At 40.5% G+C, this 21,332-nt stretch overlaps 1 protein-coding gene across 3 annotated transcripts in view; it reads left to right on the plus strand.

Annotated features, from left to right (window-relative positions):
* Window positions 1-21,332, plus strand: part of RBKS (ribokinase) — a 108,498-nt gene that overhangs the window by 14,816 nt on the left and 72,350 nt on the right. For all 3 annotated transcript variants that reach the window (XM_040224385.1, XM_040224386.1, XM_040224384.1), the window contains exon 2: window positions 20,680-20,812. In XM_040224385.1, coding sequence (XP_040080319.1) covers window positions 20,680-20,812 — 133 coding nt within the window. The remainder of the gene's footprint in view (window positions 1-20,679; window positions 20,813-21,332) is intronic.

Genomic DNA, 21,332 nt, shown 5'->3' on the forward strand with positions numbered 1-21,332 from the left:
TTTGAATTGTGTAAAGTTCTTATGACAACTGATTATCTTAAAATCTTCATGTGAGCACTTTAAATGTCTCCATCTATCTTACTTTACTTTCTTCACAATTTTTATAATACTGGTTTGATTTGAGGCATTTCTTGTATATCTGCAGAAGACAGGCAAGTATAATGATCTTTGTATGTATATGGTCGATTTGCTTTCTAAACAAAACTTGGGGGTTTTATTTGGGGTTTGGGTTTTTTGGGGCTTAGAGGTGTTTTGTTTTGTTTTTAGTTTGTTTCCCAAATATATCACATTTTAGATACTGGCTTTTCCTCTGTGGTCAAAATTTTTTTCTGATGTAATTCTTCCATACTATTGCAGAAAGTAACTTGGGCAGCAGTTTTTAAGAACCTTTTACATATTATATTTTACATCTGGATTTTTACCACTGGTTTAAAATGCTATATAATCCATAGACTGTGATAGCAATAATATTGATTTTTTCTAAATTAGAAATCTTCATTTTTCAAGTGAGAAATAACAAATCTAAATTTTCAGTTACCTATTTGCAAATAAGTACAGTTGACTCTTGAATAATGCAGGGGTTAAGTCACTCCCCTATATTTATGGTTCCACACCCATGGATTCAACCAACCACAGGTCATGTGGCACAGTAGTGTATATTTAGTGAAAAAAAAAAATCTGACTATAAGTGGAACCCCACAGTTCAAGCTAGTTGTTCAAGGGTCAACTGTACTCTGCCAAAACTTAAAGAAACTCAGCTCTAAAGTCCTTTAGGCTTCGTAAAGATTATAAGCAGTTCTTCAGTACAGGTATAACATCATTTTATTGTGCTTCACAGATATGTTTTTCACAAATGGAAATTTTATATCAACCTTGTGTGGAGAAAGTCTGTCAATGCCATTTTTCAACACCATTTGCACATTTCATGTCTCTGTGTCACGTTTTTGTAACTCTTGCACCATTTCAAACTTTTTCATTATTATTGTATTTGTTACTGTGATCTGTGATCAGGGATTTTGATGTTACTATTGTAATTGTTTTGAGCTGCTGAATCATGTCCATATAGGCCTTCAAACTTGATAAATGTTTTGTGTGTTCTAACTGCTCCACTGACCGGCCATTCCCTCATCTCTCTCCCTCTCCTCATACCTCCCTGTTTCCTGAGGCAACCAACAATATTTAAATTAGGCCAATTAATAACCCTATAGTGGCCTCCAAGTGTTCAGGTGAAAGGGTTGCACATCTCTCTGTCATATTTCAGGCTGCAATCAAAAGCTGGAAATGATTAAGGTGAGTGAGGAAGGCATGTCTAAAGCAGAGAGAGGTTGAAAGTTGGTCCTCTTGTGTCAAAGGGTTACCCAAGTTTTGACTGCCAAGGAAGAGTTCTTGAAGGAAATTAAAAGTTCACTCTTGTGAACACATAAAATAGTAAGAAAGCAAAACAGTCTTATTGCTGATATGGAGAAAATGTTAGTGGTCTGGATGGAAGATCAAACCAGTTAAAATATTCCCTTAAACCATAGCCTAATCCAGAGCAAGGCCCTAATTTTTTCAATCCTGTGAAGGCTGAGAGAGGTGAGAAAGCTGCAAAAGGAACGTTTGAAGCCAACAGAGAGGTTGGTTCATGATGTTTAAGGAAAGAAGCAATCTCCATAACATCAAAGTGCAAGATGAAGCAGCAAGTGCTGATGTAGAAGCTGCAGCAGATTATCCAGAAGATCTAGCTAAGATCGTAAGAAGGTGGCTACACTAAACAGAAGATTGTGAGTGCAGACAAAAGAGCTGCATATTAAAAGATACCATCTAGCACTTGCATAGCTAGAGAGAAGTCAATGCCTGGCTTCAAAGGACAGGCTGACTTTCTTGTTAGGAGCTAATGCATCTGGCCACTCAAAGTTGAAGCCAGTGCTCATGTACTGTTCTGAAAATCCTAGGTCTTTTAAGAATTAGGCTAAATCTACTCTGCCTGTGCTCTGTAAATGGAACAACAAAACCTGGATGACAGCACATATGTTTACAACATTTATTTAAGCTCACTATTGAGACCTACTGCTCAGGGGGAAAAAAAATATCCTTTCAAAATATCCGTGTTCATTAACAGTGTACCTGGTCACCCAAGAGCTCTGATGAAGATATACACTGAGATTACTGTTGTTTACAATGAGATTAATGTTTCAAGATGCCTGCTAACACAGCATCCATTCTGCAGTCCATGAATCAAGGAGTAATCTCAACTTTTACATCTTATTTAAGTAATACATTCCATGAGGCTAAACCTGCCAGAGCGACTCCTCTGATGAATTTGGGCAAAGTTAATAGAAAATCTTCTGGAAAGGATTCACCATTCTAGATGTTGTGCAGAACATTTGTGATTCATAGGAAGAGGTCAAAATATTAACATTAACAGGAGTTTGGAAGAAGTTGATTCCAACCCTAATGAATGACTTTGAGGGTTTAAGACTTCAATGGAGGAAGTAACTGCAGATGTGGTAGAAATAGCAAGAGAACTAGAATTAGAAATGGAGCCTGAAATATGACTGAATTGCTGCAATCTCATGACAAAATTTAAACAGATGAGGAGCTACTGCTTGTGGATGAGCAAAGAAAGTGGTTTCATGAGATGGAATCTACTCCTGGTAAAGATGCTATGAAGATTGTTTAAACAATAACAAGGGGGGTAGAATATTACATAAACTTAGTTGGTAAAGTAGCAGCAGCGTTTGAAACAATTGACTCAAATTTTGAAAGAAGTTCTGCTGAGGGTAAAATGCTATCAGACAGCACTGCACACTGTAAAGAGAAATCGCTCATGAAAGGAAGAGTCAATTGATGTGGCAAACTTTATTGTTGTCCTAGTTTAAGAAATTGCCACAGCTATCTCACCCTGATTAGTCAGCAGCCATCAACATTGAGACAGGACACTCCACCAGCTAAAAGATTACGACTCACTGAAGGCTCAGAAGATTGTTAGCATTTTTTAGCAATGAAGTATTTATTTTTAACTAAGGTGGGTATGTTGTTTTTTTTTAGATGTAATGCTATTGCACATTAATAGACTACAGTATAATATAAAGGTAACTTACATGCACTGGGAAATAAAAAATTCGTGTGACTCACTTTATTGCAATATTTGTTTTATTGTGCTGGTTGGGATCTGAATCAGAAATATCTCTGAGGTATGCTTGTAACTTTTTGTTGTCGTTGTAACTTAGTTTTCATTACTTCCTAAATATCACTGGATTTCTTCTTTGATCCATCAACTTAATTCTTTCTGAACTCCAAGGAAAAGAACACCATTATTTGGTTTTCCCACCTTGCCATCTTAGTTCAGCTTGCAGAATTCCAGTATTCTTCAAAAGTACAGCTACCAAAAATTATATGAGAAATTATAAAAACACAAAATATAAATAATTCCAAGGGACATTGAATACATTTGTACATAATATCTTATATGGGTTTTGGAGTCATATCAACCTTGGTTTGAATTCTGGCTCTCTGTCTTTTACTGGGTGAACTTGGGTATGTTTTTTAATCTAATTCTCATTGATCTTATCTGTGAAATGGAAATGAAAATAATAACCTTGTCTTGGGGTTATTGTAAGGATTAAGTGACTTAGCAGTTATAAGATGCTTAGTGCACTATTTGTCTTATAAGCACTCAAAGAATGGTATCTGAGGACTTCCCTGGTGGTCCAGTGGCTAAGACTCCATGCTGCCAATTGAGGAGGCCCAGTTCCATCCCTGGTCAGGGAACAAAGATCCCACATGCTGCAATTAAAAGACCCTGCATGCCACAACTAAGACCTGGCGCAGCCAAATAAATAAATATTTTTTAAAAGAAGAAGAAATGGTATCTGGCACTATCGATGTACATATATTTTAACGGCTGTTTATTGGACACTTGGTGTGTATGGGCAAAGTCTTAGGCCATGGTGATACAGAAGCAGGTGGGATACAGTCTATGAGAGATAACATGCATAGACTGCTAGAGAGTAGAGGCAGGCCACCTAACCCACACAGTTACATCCAGACTCCCAGAGGGAGAATAACTGAGTTGAATTTTAAAGGACGCATATAGACTGGCTCCAAAAAGAAGCAGGGGAAAGAAATTTCCAATCATAAGGAATAGCGTATGCAAAGAGATTCAACAAACAAGTTAAATTTTAAGAATGAATATTTATCGGGACTTCTCTGGTGGTCCAGTGGTTAAGAATCTGCCCTGCAATGCAGGGGATGCAGGTTCGATCCCTGGTTAGGATTCCACGTGCCATGAAGCAACTAAGCCCACACACCGCAACTACTAAGTCCACGTTTCACAACTAGAGAGTCTGTGCACCACAGCGGAAAGATCCCTCGTGACGCAGCAAAGGTCCTGCAGCCAAAAGAACAATTATCTATTATGACATTGTGTGGAGGCCACTGCTCTCCTGTGTAATATCAGTTGGTGTCAAAGGGAGTAGAGTAATGCAGTGAACTACAAGTCATTTTGAATACAGAACTTGCTGTTTTCTATGTTCATAAAAATGTTAAATATATCTGTTATAACTACTGAATGTCCAGTATTATAGTCAAAATTGAGGAAAAATATCTAAAATATATAAAGAACTCACACAATTCAATAGCATATATATATATATATATATATATATATATATATATGAACAGACAACTAAAAAATGGCCAGAAGTTCTGAATAGACATTTTTCCAAAGACCTATAGATAATCCACAGGTACATGAAAAGATGCTCAGTCACTAATGATGATCACTAATCATGAAGAAAATGCAAATCAAAAGCACAATGTATTGTCATCTCACACCTGTGAGAGTGGCCATCATAGAAAAGACAAGCAGTAAGCATCGGAGAACAGGGAGCCGCTGTGCACCGTCGGTGGGAACATCAACTGATGCAGCCACTCGGAAACTGAAGGGAGGTTCCTCAAAAAATTAAAAAAAGAACTAACCTAAGGGCCCGTAGACGTATTAAAGAAAATGTGGTTATACATAGATACCATGGGATATTATTCAGCCATAAGAAAAAAATTAAAATTTGCAACAATATAAAAGGTCAGTTTTCATTCCAGTCCCTAAGAAAGGCAATGCCAAAGAATGCTCAAACTACCTCACAATTGCACTCATCTCACACGCTAGCAAAGTAATGCTCAAAATTCTTGAAGCCAGGCTTCAGCAGTACATGAACCGTGAACTTCCTGATGTTCAAGCTGGTTTTAGAAAACACAAAGGAACCAGAGATCAAATTGCCAACATCCACTGGATCATGGAAAAAGCAAGAGAGTTCCAGAAAAACATCTATTTCTGCTTTATTGACTATGCCAAAGCCTTTGACTGTGTGGATCACAATCAACTGTGGAAAATTCTCTAAGAGATGGGAATACCAGACCACCTGACCTTGAGAAACCTATATGCAAGTCAGGAAGCAACAGTTAGAACTAGACATGGAACAACAGACTGGTTCCAAATAGGAAAAGGAGTACATCAAGGCTGTATACTGTCACCCTGCTTATTTAACTTCATGAGAGTACATCATGAGAAACGCTGGACTGTAAGAAACACAAGCTGGAATCAAGATTGCCGGCAGAAATATCAATAACCTCAGATATGCAGATGACACCACTCTTATGGCAGAAAGTGAAGAGGAACTAAAAAGCCTCTTGATGAAAGTGAAAGTGGAGAGTGAAAAACTTGGCTTCAAGCCGAAGATTCAGAAAACAAAGATCATGGCATTTGGTCCTATCACTTCATGGGAAATAGATGGGGAAACAGTGTCAGACTTTATATTTTGGGGCTCCAAAATCACTGCAGATGGTGACTGCAGCCATGAAATTAAAAGATGCTTACTCCTTGGAAGAAAAGTTATGACCAACCTACATAGCATATTCAAAAGCAGAAACATTACTTTGCCAACTAAGGTCCATCTAGTCAAGGGTATGGTTTTTCCCATGGTCATGTATGGATGTGAGAGTTGGACTGTGAAGAAGGCTCAGTGCCAAAGAATTGATGCCTTTGAACTGTGGTGATGGAGAAGACTCTTGAGAGTCTGTTGAACTGCAAGGAGATCCAACCAATCCTTTCTGAAGGAGATCAGCCCTGGGATTTCTTTGGAAGGAATGATGCTAAAGCTGAAACTCCAGTACTTTGGCCACCTCATGCAAAGAGTTGACTCATTGGAAAAGACTCTGATTGGGAGGGAGTCTGGGAGGGATTGGGGGCAAGAGGAGAAGGGGACAACAGAGGATGAGATGGCTGGATGGCATCACCAACTCGATGGACATGAGTCTGAGTGAACTCCAGGAGTTGGTGATGGACAGGGAGGCCTGGCGTGCTGCAATTCATGGGGTCGCAAAGAGTAGGACATGACTGAGCAACTGAACTGAACTGAAATAGATATCACTTATAAGAGGGATCTTTAAAAAAAATTTTTTAATTTAAAAACTAAGCTCATAGATACAAAAAATTGACTATTGGTTGCCAGAGGTGGGGTTCAGGGGTGAGCAAAACAGGTATGGGCTCAAAAGGAGCAAACTGCCCATTATAAAAAAGTTGTAAGTATGTAGTGTAACAGGGTGACTATAGTAAATAATACTATATTGCTAAGAGAGTAGTTTTTTTAAGTTTTCATTTTAAAAAATTGAAAGTTGATTGTGAAAAAAAAGTAGTAATGAGTGGTTTAAAGACATGGCAGTGGATTTCCAAGTCTGGAATTACAATTTAGGCTCATCCACCTAACAGCTGGGCTTCCCAGGTGGCACTAGTGGTAAAGAACCCACCTGCCAGTGCCGGAGTCATGGGAGACGGTAAAAGATGGTGGCTTAGCGGTAAAGAATATGCCTTCAATGCAGGAGCCCCAGGAGACATGGGTTCAGTCCTTGGGTTGGGAAGATGCCCTGGAGAAGGAAATGGCAACCCACTCCAGTATTCTTGCCCAGAGAATCCCATGGACAGAGGAGCCTGGAGAGCTCCAGTCCATAGGCTCACAGAGTCAGACACGAGTGAAGTGACTTAGCATACACACCAGCAGATGGCAAGAAGTAGCCTACAGATAATTACAATGGTGGTGACAGAAGTCATTTTGAAATATAAAATGTACTATAATTAACTGGCAAAATAGAAAATAAAATATTGGTTTTATAGTTATTTGTCACTATCATACTTTGCTTGTCTTATTCAGAGAATTAACACATTTTCATCGGGAATTTTAATAAATGCTTTGGCCTCAATAGTTCTTTTCCTCATCCTACATACCCTTCTGCTATCCTGTCTTGTCCAGTACCCCGTCACTCATCTCTCATATACACATATATGTATTTCTCCTGCCCTCTCCTCTTGCAACTTGTAGTTCCACTATTAGCTCATTCTGCACCTACCTATCCAAGCTTTTCTTCTTTCTCCAGGACTTTTCTCAGCTGGGAGTAAGGAGGTGTGTATGTGTCTGTGTGTGTGCTCAGTCACATTAGTGTCCGACTCTGCAACTCTGATTGTAGCCCACCAGGCTCCTCTGTCCAAGGGATTCTCCATGCAATAATACTGGAGTGGGTTGCCATCCCCTCCTCCAGGGGATCTTCCGGACCCAGGGATCAAGCCTGCATCTCTTAAGTCTGTGGCATTCGCAGGCAGGTTCTTTACCACTAGCGCCACCTGGCAAGCCATATATATGTGTGTGTGTGTGTATATATATGTAAGTATGTATATGTATATGTGTGTATATATATACATATGTGTGTATATATATACATCAGTCAGTTCAGTCGCTCAGTCATGTCCGACTCTTTGTGACCCCATGAATTGCAGCACGCCAGGCCTCCCTGTCCATCACCAACTCCCGGAGTTCACTCAGACTCACATCCATTGAGTCAGTGATGCCATCCAGCCATCTCATCCTCTGTTGTCCCCTTCTCCTCCTGCCCTCAGTCCCTCCCAGCATCAGAGTCTTTTTCGATGAGTCAACTCTTCGCATGAGGTGGCCAAAGTACTGGAGTTTCAGCTTTAGCATCATTCCTTCCAAAGAAATCCCAGGGCTGATCTCCTTCAGAATGGACTGGTTGGATCTCCTTGCAGTCCAAGGGACTCTCAAGAGTCTTCTCCAACACCACAGTTCAAAAGCATCAATTCTTTAGCGCTCAGCCTTCTGCACAGTCCAACTCTCACATCCATACATGACCACTGGAAAAACCATAGCCTTAACTAGACGGACCTTAGTCGGCAAAGTAATGTCTCTGCTTTTGAATATGCTATCTAGGTTGGTCATAACTTTTCTTCCAAGGAGTAAGCGTCTTTTAATTTCATGGTTGCAGTCACCATCTGCCGTGATTTTGGAGCCCCCCAAAAATAAAGTCTGACACTGTTTCCACTGTTTTCCCATCTATTTGCCATGAAATGATGGGACCAGATGCCATGATCTTTGTTTTCTGAATGTTGAGCTTTAAGCCAACTTCTTCGCTCTCCTCTTTCACTTTCATCAAGAGGCTTTTTAGTTCCTCTTCACTTTCTGCCATAAGCATGGTGTCATCTGCATATCTGAGGTTATTGATACATATGTGTGTGTATATATATATATATATATTCAAAAGGAATAGTTGACATTAGCTGGTACTTATGGTGATGAACAGGGAGGCCTGGCGATTCATGGGATCGCAAAGAGTCGGACACGACTGAGCAACTGAACTGAACTGAACTGAACTAAAGTTTCTAATACTTTGACCTATGTACCTCTCCTGGTGCCTTCTGTACTCGGTCCTCTATTAGAAGAGGACTCAGTTTACATTGGAAATACTATCTAAGCACCTTTTAAGGTACAGACCATTCGTTCAAAAATATTTACTTCTGGCCATATTAGAATAACTAACACTAGACTTATCTTACCACTATAAACCACTAGAAAATGGGACAGAACATATGAAGCAACTGTTTCTGATACTGGACAAACAGGAGTATTATCCAGAAGACTAAGGAAACAAATAGGGTGAGCCCTGGAAGCATGTTACTGACCATGGCACAAAGAGGAGGAGTTCAAGGAAAGCATGGTGGCATTTTCTCATGAGCTGAGAAAAGTGAGTTTATAATTTAGGAAGACTACAGTGGCTAGAATTTATGGCAACACATACTGGGAAGTATGAAATTAACCAGAGAAAGGTCCAGAAATCTGCATAGGAGTCCCTTTGATTCTATTACTAAATGCTCAATGGACATACATAGAAAACTCCACAAAACTGGGGACTTCCTTGGTGGTCTAGTGGCTAAGACACTGTGCTCCCAATGTAGGGAGCCCAGGTTTGATCACCAATCAGGGAACTATATCCCACACGTCCCAACTGAGGATGCTGTGTGACACAACTAAAACCTGGCACAGCCAAATAAATAAATGTTTAAAAAGAAATGCCACAAAACTGGACTACTACTGGAAAGCTCTAAACTGAACATGTCTCAGAGATTATACAGGAATGGGAGGTGTTGAGTTCTGTCCAGCCAGAGACATTGTTGAACCCCTGGAGCATTCAGGAGAGACCCAATAAGGACCATTTATAGGATTTAGTAAAAGGGGTCAACTTGTCCTGAAGTAAAGGCTACTCTATACTCACTGTAACAACTCTTAAAAACAATCCTCAAAGGATCAAACAGACTCACAACTTAACTGCCTGAAAAAAAACAAAATTCAACCCTTTGGAAAAATACAACAAAATTAAGATACTCATTGATATATTAGTTGCAATGTTCATCATTCACTCAAAAGTCACTGGCATGCAAAGGATCAAGAAAATGTTATCCATCAGTTCAGTTCAGTCAGTCAGTCATGTCTGACTCTTTGCAACCCCATGAACTGCAGCACGCCAGGCCTCCCTGTCCATCACCATCTCCCAGAGTTCACTCAAACTCACGTCCATCAAGTCAGCGATGCCATCCAGCCATCTCATCCTCTGTCGTCCCCTTCTCCTCCTGCCCCCAATCCCTCCAAGCACCAGAGTCTTTCCCAATGAGTCAACTCTTCGCATGTAGTGGCCAAAGTACTGGAGTTTCAGCTTCAGCATCATTCCTTCCAAAGAAATCCCAGGGCTGATCTCCTCAAGAATGGACTGGTTGGATATCCTTGCAGTCCAAGGGACTCTCAAGAGTCTTCTCCAACACCACAGTTCAAAAACATCAATTCTTCAGCACTCAGCTTTCTTCACAGTCCAGCTCTCACATCCATACATGACCACTGGAAAAACCATAGCCTTGACTAGACAGACCTTTGTTGGCAAAGTAATGTGTCTGCTTTTCAATATGCTCTCTAGGTTGGTCATAACTTTTCTTCCAAAGACTAAGCATCTTTTAATTTCATGGCTGCAGTCACCATCTGCAGTGATTTTGGAGCCCAGAAAAATAAAGTCTGACACTGTTTCCACTGTTTCCCTATCTATTTCCCATGAAGTGATGGGACCGGATGCCATGATCTTCGTTTTCTGAATGTTGAGCTTTAAGCCAACTTTTTCACTTTCATCAAGAGGCTTTTTAGTTCCTCTTCACTTTCTGCCATAAGAGTGGTGTCATCTGTATATCTGAGGTTATTGATATTTCTCCCAGCAATCTTGATTCCAGCTTGTGCTTCTTCCAGCCCAGCGTTTCTCATGATGTACTCTGCATATAAGTTAAATAAGCAGGGTGACAATATACAGCCTTGACATACTCCTTTTTCTATTTGGAACCAGTCTGTTGTTCCATATCCAGTTCTAACTGTTGCTTCCTGACCTGCATATAGGTTTCTCAAGAGGCAGGTCAGGTGGTCTGGTATTCCCATCTCTTAGAGAATTTTCCACAGTTGATTGTGATCCACACAGTCAAAGGCTTTGGCATAGTCAATAAAGCAGAAATAGATGTTTTTCTGGAACTCTTGCTTTTTCCATGATCCAGCGGATGTTGGCAATTTGATCTCTGGTTCCTTTGTGTTTTCTAAAACCAGCTTGAACATCTGGAAGTTCACGGTTCATGTATTGCTGAAGCCTGGCTTGGAGAATTTTGAGCATTACTAGCATGTGAGATGAGTGCAATTGTGCGGTAGTTTGAGCATTCTTTGGCATTGCCTTTCTTAGGGATTGGAATGAAAACTGACCTTTTCCAGTCCTGTGGCCACTGCTGACTTTTCCAAATGTGCTGGCATATTGAGTGCAGCACTTTCACAGCATCATCTTTCAGGATTTGAAATAGCTCAACTGGAATTCCATCATCTCCACTAGCTTTGTTTGTAGTGATGCTTTCTAAGGCCCACTTGACTTCACATTCCAGGATGTCTGCCTCCAGGTGAGTGATCACACCATCGTGATTATCTTGGTCGTGAAGATCTTTTTTGTACAGTTCTTCTGTTTATTCTTGCCACCTCTTAATATCTTCTGCTTCTGTTAGGTCCATACCATTTCTGTCCTTTATCGAGCCCATCTTTGCATGAAATGTTCCCTTGGTATCTCTCATATTCTTCAAGAGATCTCTAGTCTTCCCCATTCTGTTGTTTTCCTCAATTTCTTTGCATTGATCGCTGAGGAAGGCTTCCTTATCTCTTCTTGCTGTTCTTTGAACTCTGCATTCAGAGGCTTATATCTTTCCTTTTCTCCTTTGCTTTTTGCCTCTCTTTTCACAGCTATTTGTAAGGCCTCCCCAGACAGCCATTTTGCTTTTTTGCATTTCTTTTCCATGGGGAGGTCTTGATCCCTGTTTCCTGTACAATGTCACGAACCTCAGTCCAAAGTTCATCAGGCACTCTATCTATCAGATCTAGTCCCTTAAATCTATTTCTCACTTCCACTGTATAATCATAAGGGATTTGATTTAGGTCAATGTTATCCATAACCAAGAAAAAAAAGTCAAAACCAACACAGAAACAACAAGGATAATGGAATTAGCAGAAAAGGATTGTAAAAGAGCCCATATAAATATGCTCAGTGATTTAAAGAAGAACATGAATATAGTGAGGAGAAAAGTGGAAGATGTATAAAGGAAGCAAATGGAGGTTTAAGAAATGAAAGATGCAATATCTAAAATGAAAAATTCACTGGAGGGGTCTATCAGCAGAGTAGACATTATGGAAGGAAGGATCACTGTGCTCAAAGACAGAAAAGAGATTATCTAAACTGAAGCATAGAGGGGAAAAAAATGACTGAGCAAAATGCACAAAGCCTCTATGATGGGAGACAAGCAGTGTATCATGCATGTAAATGGAATCTAAGAAGAAAAACAAAGTGGGAGAAGCACAAAAAGTATTTGAAGAAATAATGACTGAATTTTTTTCAAATGTTATAAAAAATATAAACACATAGATCTAAGAATTTCAATGAACCCCGAGAAGAATAAACAATATAAACCATAGCAAAGGACACTGTGTAATCAAATTCCTGCAAACCAATTATAAACAGAAACTCCTGAAAGTATCCAGAGGGAAAAATACACGTTACATAAGGGGAACAAAAATTGATTGCAGACTTCTTGTGGGAAACAATACAAACCAGGAAAAAAAAAAAATCTTTCAAATACTGGAAAAATAAACTGTCAACATAAAATTCTATATCCTTCAAATATGATGGGGAAATAAAGACAAAAACAAAAGCCAAGAGAATTTCTTACTAGAAACCTGCACTACAGTAAATACTGAAGGAAGTTCTTTAGGGGAAACTAAATTAATACTGGATGGAAATTCAGATGCACTCAAAGGCAGGAAAAGCCCCAGAAGTGGTAAATCTTCGGGTAAATGCAAAGAGTTATTTTCTTCATTTCTTAATTTCTTTAAAAGACAGTTAACAATTTAAAAATAGCACAATATTGTAAAGTTTATATCATGTCAAAGTAAAATGTATGCCAATAATAGCACAAAGGTTAAAAAGGGGAAATGGAAGAATACTACTGTAAATTACTTTTATAAGTAAAGTAGTTCAGTAACATTGGGAAATAAACCAAGTTAAAGTGCATATTGTAAACCCTAGATCAATCACTTTTTAAAAAATAGAAAAAAAGAGTCAATAACACATCCTTGTTACTCCCTCAATCGTGTCTGACTCTGCGACTCCGTGGACTGTAGCCCAGCAGGCTCCTCTGTCCATGGGATTCTCCAGGCAGGAATACTGGAGTGGGTGCCAGTTCCTTCTCCAGGGGGTCTTCCCGACCCAGGGACTAAACCCAGGTCCTCTGTGTCTCCTGCACTGGCACGCAGATTCTTTACCACTGAGCCACCCGGGAAGTAGAGTGAAGAAGAAACAGAGTGCAGTTAAGATCCCAACAGTCCATTCTAAAGGAGATCAGTCCTGGGTGTTCTTTGGAAGGACTGATGATAAAGCTGAAACTCCAGTACTTTGGCCACCTCATGGGAAGAGTTGACTCATTGGAAAAGACTCTGATTGGGAGGGAGTCTGGGAGGGATTGGGGGCAGGAGGAGAAGGGGACGACAGAGGATGAGATGGCTGGATGGCATCACGGACTTGATGGTCGTGAGTCTGAGTGAACTCCGGGAGTTGGTGATGGACAGGGAGGCCTGGCGTGCTGCGATTCATGGGGTCGCAAAGAGTCCGACGCGACTGAACTGAACTGACCTGAGTCCTGAAGAAACTAGGACAAGAGGACAGAAGTGAGTGCTGTGATGTTGGGCAGTGGTGTTGCTATGAAGAAAATTGTTGGGAAGCAGTTCTCCATAAATGTTTTCACGTTGCTGTGCGATCAGGACTTTCTGAGAAAGTCTGTTGGCACTTGGATTAAAGAATGTTTTTGAATGCCAAACAAAGCCTAAAAGTCAGAGACCTCTGGAGAGATTTAGACTTTTCCTTGGATACATTTATTTACATTCTCGGGGTTATAAACCTAGAGACCCCCCCCTCCTTCCCCCTAAGATGACTGGTTCACACTGCAGAGCAAAGGTCAGTAGGTCATGTTCTTCTTCCCCATCCCTCCCTCCCACTCTCGCTCTCTGCCCATCCTACCCTAGAGGGCAGGAGGAGCAGCAGCTGTGGCGGTTGTCCTGCCTCCACTCCCAAATTCCATTATTTAAGGGTTTCTCTCATCACCTCGCCCCACGGGGGATTGGTACACAGAGAACTAACACAATTATGAGTAATTAAAAGCCTGGATCTGGTTCAAAAACTTAGTGCTTCTTGTCAGAATGAATACTTCACAAAAATTCAGTTAGGCACAGGTATCTCACCTGTAAGGTGGTCTGGGAAGGAAGGCCATAACATGCTAAAGCTTTACTGGCTCTTCCAATGACTAGCATGCTTTTTCACACATAAGCAAAATTTAAATAAATAAGGGTCAAGTATATGACGCGCTGAAAGGCTGGCCACTTCTGACTAGAAAATTGTTGATCTATACTGATTCAAGAGTAGCTGTATCTTCAGACAAAATGACTTTTTAGCCACAGGCTTGTTTAGCCAGGGAAAGAGTTAGAAATGGAAATCAGTTAAGATGCATTTAAAGCCTAATTCATGTTTCATTTCCTTAAATAAATCTTAAGTGTATGTCTGCAAATGTAGGGTTAGGCTCCACAAAATGAGGTTTTAGTTTCAAGGCTAAGTTCTTTTTACAAGGGTAGAAATAGCTGTCACCAGCTTGGTTTGGGAATTACTCTTATGCTTGTAAATGTGACATACACAAATGCTGAAAAGAATAGATATGGGTGAAAAATACAGGCTGTAGGAATAATAAATGAGCATAATGAATGTTAACTGGGTAAAAGCGAATGGTACAACCCCCTCTTACAGGGGTGTACCATGTGTCAGAAGCTTGCAGCCTGAAAGAAGAAAGGATGGAATTCAACAGCCAAAAAGCAGCACATCCTTTGACTTTTCGCTGGAGTCAGTATCAGTGTGACCTCTTTGGTCAAAACGCTTCTCATCCCTGTTTCACCAGGTCATTCCTTCCTTTAATATGAATCATCTGTGAGAATCTTTAACAGGGATGTCATTGTCAAGAAGTTAAAAGCAATTGATAAGTTGTTCTGATAATACCTGTCAGTGAAATAGCTCAGAGTACAAAACCCAGGCATTTAAGGAGTTGACAAGTATTATTAAACCTGTTTTGCAAGAGAAGAATCTGGTTCAAAGAGGGAAAAGCTGTCAAAGGTAATGCAGTCTGTAAGTGGCTTAGGCCTCCTGCCTTGTGCAACCAAGCTCGAACTGCATGGCCTCTCATGGCCCAGGAGACTGGGGGGCCACCTCTAAACATTTGTTGGTTCTTCCTTCTGTCCAAATTTGAAATATCATGACATTTTAAAACTACAGATTTGTTTTAAGTTCAAATATATTTCTTATAACTGGTTTTCTCCTTCATTCAGAAGTTTATAGAAGTGAAGTCGCTCAGTCGTGTGCAACTCTTTGCGACCCCATAGACTGTAGCGTACCAGGTAGCATACCAGGCTTCTCTGTCCATGGCATTTTCCAGGCAACAGTACTGGAGTGGATTGCCATTTCCTTCTCCAGGGGATCTTCCCAACCCAGGGCTCGAACCCAGGTCTCCCTCATTGTAGACAGATGCTTTACCGTCTGAGCCACCAGGGAAGTCCTATTTAAAAATTTCAGTGGTAGCAACAGTGTATTTCTACCAGTGTGTGCTCAGTCGTGTCCAACTCTGTGACTCTGTGGAGTGTAGCCTGCCAGGCTGCTCTGCCCGTGGAATTCTCTAGGCAAGAATACTGGAGTGGGTTGCCATTTCCTCCTCCAGAGAATATTCCCCATCCAGGAATTGAACCCCAGTCTCCTACATTGGCAGGCAGATTATTTACCACTGAGCAACCTGGGATGTCCATATTTCTACCAATACTACTTCCTTTTTTTTTTTTTTTCTTTGAGTACTTGAGTACAGTCTTTGACACCCTACTGAGAGCTCATGTTTGAATTGGAAAGAATCATGGTGATGCTTTCATACAGAGGACAGTGCGTTGTGCAGGTTCTTTCATGAACCTGAGCTTAATTTCATGGCTTTAATAAAGAAAAGATAGAAAAACATAATTCAAAGTAAATTAGGATCTTTTAATTCAGAAATTCTTCTGCCCATTTGTAACTAATTTTCTAGTTGCTCTCCAGTCCACTTTCCACTCTTTAACTCATTCACTTTTAGAGAATAATAAATCAGCAATAAACTGCCTTAATCTGGGTTCAGCAAAAGCAGATCAATAAGACAAAGGCTTGAGTGCACATCCTCTATGCTGGACTATAATCCAGGAAGCAAGAGCCAGAGACAGTGAAGCCAAGAAGCAGAAGCGTCTATACCAAGATACTTGATGTATTTTAACAGATTTCTCTGTCCTGCAGGACAGCCCAGAACAGAAACAGAAACCCTGAAATGGTGAGAGGATCGCCCAAGGCAAGGTTCTGTTAGGTTGCACCTGCAAGAAGCCAACTGGTGCTGGGATGCAGGGAGGCCAGATAAACCTGAAATAGTTACAAGTGTCTTCCCATAAAACACAAAGATATTCTTGGTACATACATTTCCGTGTACTTCTGCTCCCCACTCCCATCTTCCTCATGGATATCTGTCATTAACATTTCATTTTCTATACATTTGCATATCATATGAGGATATATACATAGTATCTTTTTCCTTTTAAGAAACATGAATCAGGTTATACTAATCTTATTCTGTAACATGTTTTTTTCACTCCTCTGTTATTTGCATCATGGTTAGATTTTATCTTATTGTCAGCAAGCTGATTTTGCCCTGTAGGAAGTTCATTGGAAAACACTGATTTAACATGTGTTGAGTTAATGTCTGAATGTAAGAATGATAGTTACAGTTCTTGCTTATATTAATAGAAAAGGAATGCTGCTGATATTGGGAATGCAGGGGACAAGGTCTTGTAAAACATGGAATTGTTATTGCCAACAAGTGAACAGTCATCCCAGCCTCCTCTTCCCCATTTGTCAACACCTCCACATCTTCAGATAAGAAGAAACAAAGGATGCCATACAAGGGAGACATGGAAAAGAGATGTAGGAGAGGAAATAATCACCTTCCCTCTACCTTTCTCAGTTCTTGACTGAGACCCCTGTAATGAAAGACAGATTAGCAAGAGGAAAACAGAAATTCGGTAACAGGTATCCCTCAGATATACATGGAAAATATCCAGGGGAAGAAATTAATCCACAAGGTGACTTAGACTTTGGGATTAAATAACATTTTAATAGGGAATGGAGAGGGGAGTGTTAAGTCTCTTCATTGTTTTTAGTCTCCATCATGTCTGACTCTTTTGCGACCCTGTGGACTGTAGGACACCAGGCTCCTCTGTCCATGGAATTTTCCAGGCAAGAATACTGGAGTTGGTTGCCATTTCCTCCTCCAGGGGATTTTCGTGGACCAGGGATCAAACCCACGTCTCCTGCATTGACAGGTTTATTCTTTACCACTGAGCCACCTGGGAACCCTGGTAGAACCCTTAGGGGAGAGTAAATGATTTTTAGGACAGACTTATGGCAGTCCTGGGTGTTCATTGGAAGGACTGATGTTGAAGCTCAGACTCCAATACTTTGGCCACCTGATGTTAAGAGCTGACTCATTTGAAAAGACCCTGATGCTGGGAAAGATTGAGGGCAGGAGGAGAAGGAGACAACAGAGGATAAGATGGTTGGATGGCATCACCGACTCAATTGACATGGGTTTGGGTGGACTCCGGGAGTTGGTGATGGACAGGGAGGCCTGGCGTGCTGTTGTTCATGAGGTCGCAAAGAGTCGGACACAACTGAACTGAACTGAACTGAACTGATGGCCCTTAGAAAAATAGGTGAGAGGTGTGATAGTCTGCGAGAAAGGCTGTCTAGGCATGGTATTGACTTCTCTTCTTCTTTCCTGTGACAAGAGTCCATCCCATCTGGTTGATCAAACTCCAGGAAGGGGATTGATGGCAGCTGAGTTCCTATAGGCAGATAAGGGAGTTCAGAGCAAACCTCTCCCTGCATCTGCTGGTTTTCAAGTGCCTACAACTCCAGATGATATGCCAAAGTAGCACATTTTGCAGTGGCATGTCCTCAACTCCTACAGTCATATTTTGGGGTGGCATGTTCTGCTGCCCTTCAGAGACAAGAGGAGACTCTTAGAAAGGTTCATCCAGTCAGCAAATGGGGATAAGATGGTACAGACGTTGGTCCCTGTCCTCGTGCTGGAAAAGGCGACAACTGAGGGGAGGAAGAGAAAAGAGTAGAACAGAGATGCAGACAGAAAAGAAAATAGTAGCATTCCAAAGGAATGAGAAATTTAAGTGATGGCTAAATCAGTACAGTGCTTGTGTTAATATAAGTTGTTTAGAAATGAGTTTAAATCTCAGCCATCTGCTCCCACGTCAAACACATACACGCTGTACCCTTGACTTCACTCCTCCCCCACAAACACGTACATCCCAATAATAATCTGGTGATATGCTTTTCATGATTTCCCACAGTTGATAATAAAAAATACACTTAATTCAAACCAATGAATTGTGACCCAGATCTAAGTATAAATACAGTGGAAGTCATAAGTTTCTTTAGTGACAGTCTTCCTAATTAAGTTATTTCGGCCTGTTTTTAGCCACATTGGATACTTTTTTCTTTTTAAGGTTGTTATGAATGTTGTTTGTAGCAGCATCAATAAGCCAAGAATTCACACAGTTACTCAATCACACAGATTACTCATCATTGCCTGTTCATAACAGAATCCTAAAGTGCTTAAGATTTCTGATGCAAATCAAACTCTCATCATCACTTGTCATTGCTAAATTAAATGACAGGATAATAACATTACATTAAGAGCATTTTTCTCTTGATTGAGTACCTTTTTCAGAAGTGAACCTTGTAGATGTATATTTTTTCCATCGGTACTATAAATGCATTTAGAATCCAAGATAAAAATAGAATTGAAAAGGGGAGGAGTAGAGTGGGATGTTTTCAAATTATTGATGAGTCTCTTTTGAATCTCAAATAACCATATTTGACAGGGCATTGCTAGGGAACCGAGCAATGTTTTAGCCCAGTTTATTGAGACTTTTATAACTTCATAAGGGAGGTTCACAGGTCAAACTTGGTTTTTATTGACATGATCATGTGTTCCTGGCATCAGTCATATGTCATCCCATTGCAAATAGGCTGTTAGGGACCTGTAGGAACTGGCACTGTTCTGTTACTCTAATACAGTAAGATACTGTCTTCTGTTAGATTGCAGCCTATGTGAGAAATGAATATAAATTTCTAACCTGCTAAAGCAGAGTAGGTTCTCAGTTGACTTCTTGTGGACTTATCTCTTGGCCTTTCTTTCTTGTCTAAAGCTAGTTAATGCCTGCTATCTCTCTGCTGGCTCCAGGCCCTAGTGGTAAAGGATCCACCTGCTAATGTAGGAGACCCAGGTTCAATCCCTGGGTTGGAAAGATCCCCTGGAAGAGAGCATGGCAATCCACTCCAATATTCTTGCCTGGAGAACCCCATGGACAAAGGAGCTTGTTGGGCTACGGTCCATAGGGTCGCAAAGAGTTGGACATGACTAAAGCGACCTGGCACACACGCACGCACAGCCCTTGGCCCACTTCTTTGTGGCCAGTTGAGCAGTCCTCATGCCGCTGGAGTCCATCTTCTCCACTTGCCCCATACCCAGAACTCTTTCTCCTTTTAAAGTTGTCTATTCTTCAAAGGTACTGTTTCCTCACATCTTACATCTTTAATGTTATCCTGCTACTGCTAAGTCACTTCAGTCATGTCCGACTCTGTGCGACCCCATAGACGGCAGCCCACCAGGCTCCCCCGTCCCTGGGATTCTCCAAGCAAGAACACTGGAGTGGGTTGCCATTTCCTTCTCCAAATGTTATCCTAGAGAAAGTCTTTTACTCTTTCTGCCTCACTTAATACTATTCTCACTAGGCAGTAACATGTCAGTAAAAATCCTTAGCACTTGGAGAGGTCAGTGAAGGTACAAACTGAGAAAAGATTGGCTTTGAGTTGACAGTAACTGAATCTGGGTGATAGGTACATGGGGCTAGGGAAAGTCACTATAACATTTTCTATAGTTTTATGTTTGGAATTTTCTATAGTAAAAATTGTAAACTAAGATCTTTAGAATCCTTTTTTTTTTTTTGATTAATGCTGTTTTTGAGTCAGTGCATGAAATGGATGGTATACAAGATGGACCAGGACTAAAACCTAATCCTGCCATCTAAATAGCCTACTTCCACCCCACCCCCAAGGAAGCAAATAAGATTCGCAACTTCCCTCTTCTCCTTAGGTCCTGCACATGGTTACCAGAATTACTGCACACTTCCTCCTTCTTGTAAGTGACTAGATAAACCTGTACAGAACACATTAACTTGGTCCCATTTATTAAGGCCCACTGTGAATAAAGTTCTGTGCTGGGCATTGGGAAGGGAGAATATGAAGTTACCTCCCTCTTAGAGTTCCACGAAAAAGAAAACAGAGGCACCCATGAACAACCCTGATGCAGTACAGACTCTAAGAGTTGTGCTCTGAAGTAGAGCTACAGCAGTATGAGAGCGAGGAATTTTGTAAAACAGATGACTTCTTGATAGTGATACAAACTACTGAATATTATCTTCAAGGAAAAGAGAATCTTTCTTGCTCCTGCTTGCAGTTCTGGCTGCTAAGACCAGGGCTCCATCAGATAAACTTCCCTCTGTCTTTTGAAAAACTCAAATTGACTGCAGTTTCCAATGTGTTTTTTCCCCCTCTTTTTCTTTTAAATTATAGCCTTACTTCTCGTCTGCCAAAAACTGGAGAAACCATCCATGGACATAAGTTTTTTATTGGCTTTGGAGGGAAAGGTGCCAACCAGTGTGTCCAAGCTGCTAGGCTTGGAGCAAAGACATCCATGGTGTGCAAGGTAAGCATAAAGTAGAGTGAAGAGGGTTCTAGAGGCAAGAACCTGGTTAAGACATGAGCTCATTTTTTTAATAAACTATTTAAAATGAGCAATTCAGTGGCATTTAGTATATTCACAGTGTTATACAACTATCATATCTATCTAGTTCCAGAACATTTCCATCATTTCAAAGTAAAACTCCTTACCCATTAAGCAGTTTCTCCCCATTCCCCCTCCTCTCAGCCCCTGGCAACCACCAATCTGCCTTCTGTCTCTATGGATTTATCTATTCTGGATATTTCCTATAAATGGAATCATATGATATGTGACATTTTGTGTCTGGCTTCTTTTACTGAGCATAATGTTTTCAAGGTTCATCTACCTTATAGCATGTATCAGTACTTTTATTCCTTTTGTGGCTGAATAATATTCCATTGTATATACCAGTTTGTTTATCCATGTATCTGTTGATGGGCTGTTCCCACCTTTTGGCTATTGTGAACATTGCTGCTACAAACAAGTACGTGTACATGCATGTTTA

The sequence above is a fragment of the Oryx dammah genome, unplaced genomic scaffold, assembly GCF_014754425.2.
Source record: "Oryx dammah isolate SB20612 unplaced genomic scaffold, SCBI_Odam_1.1 HiC_scaffold_25, whole genome shotgun sequence".
NCBI classification, from domain to species: Eukaryota; Metazoa; Chordata; class Mammalia; order Artiodactyla; family Bovidae; genus Oryx; species Oryx dammah.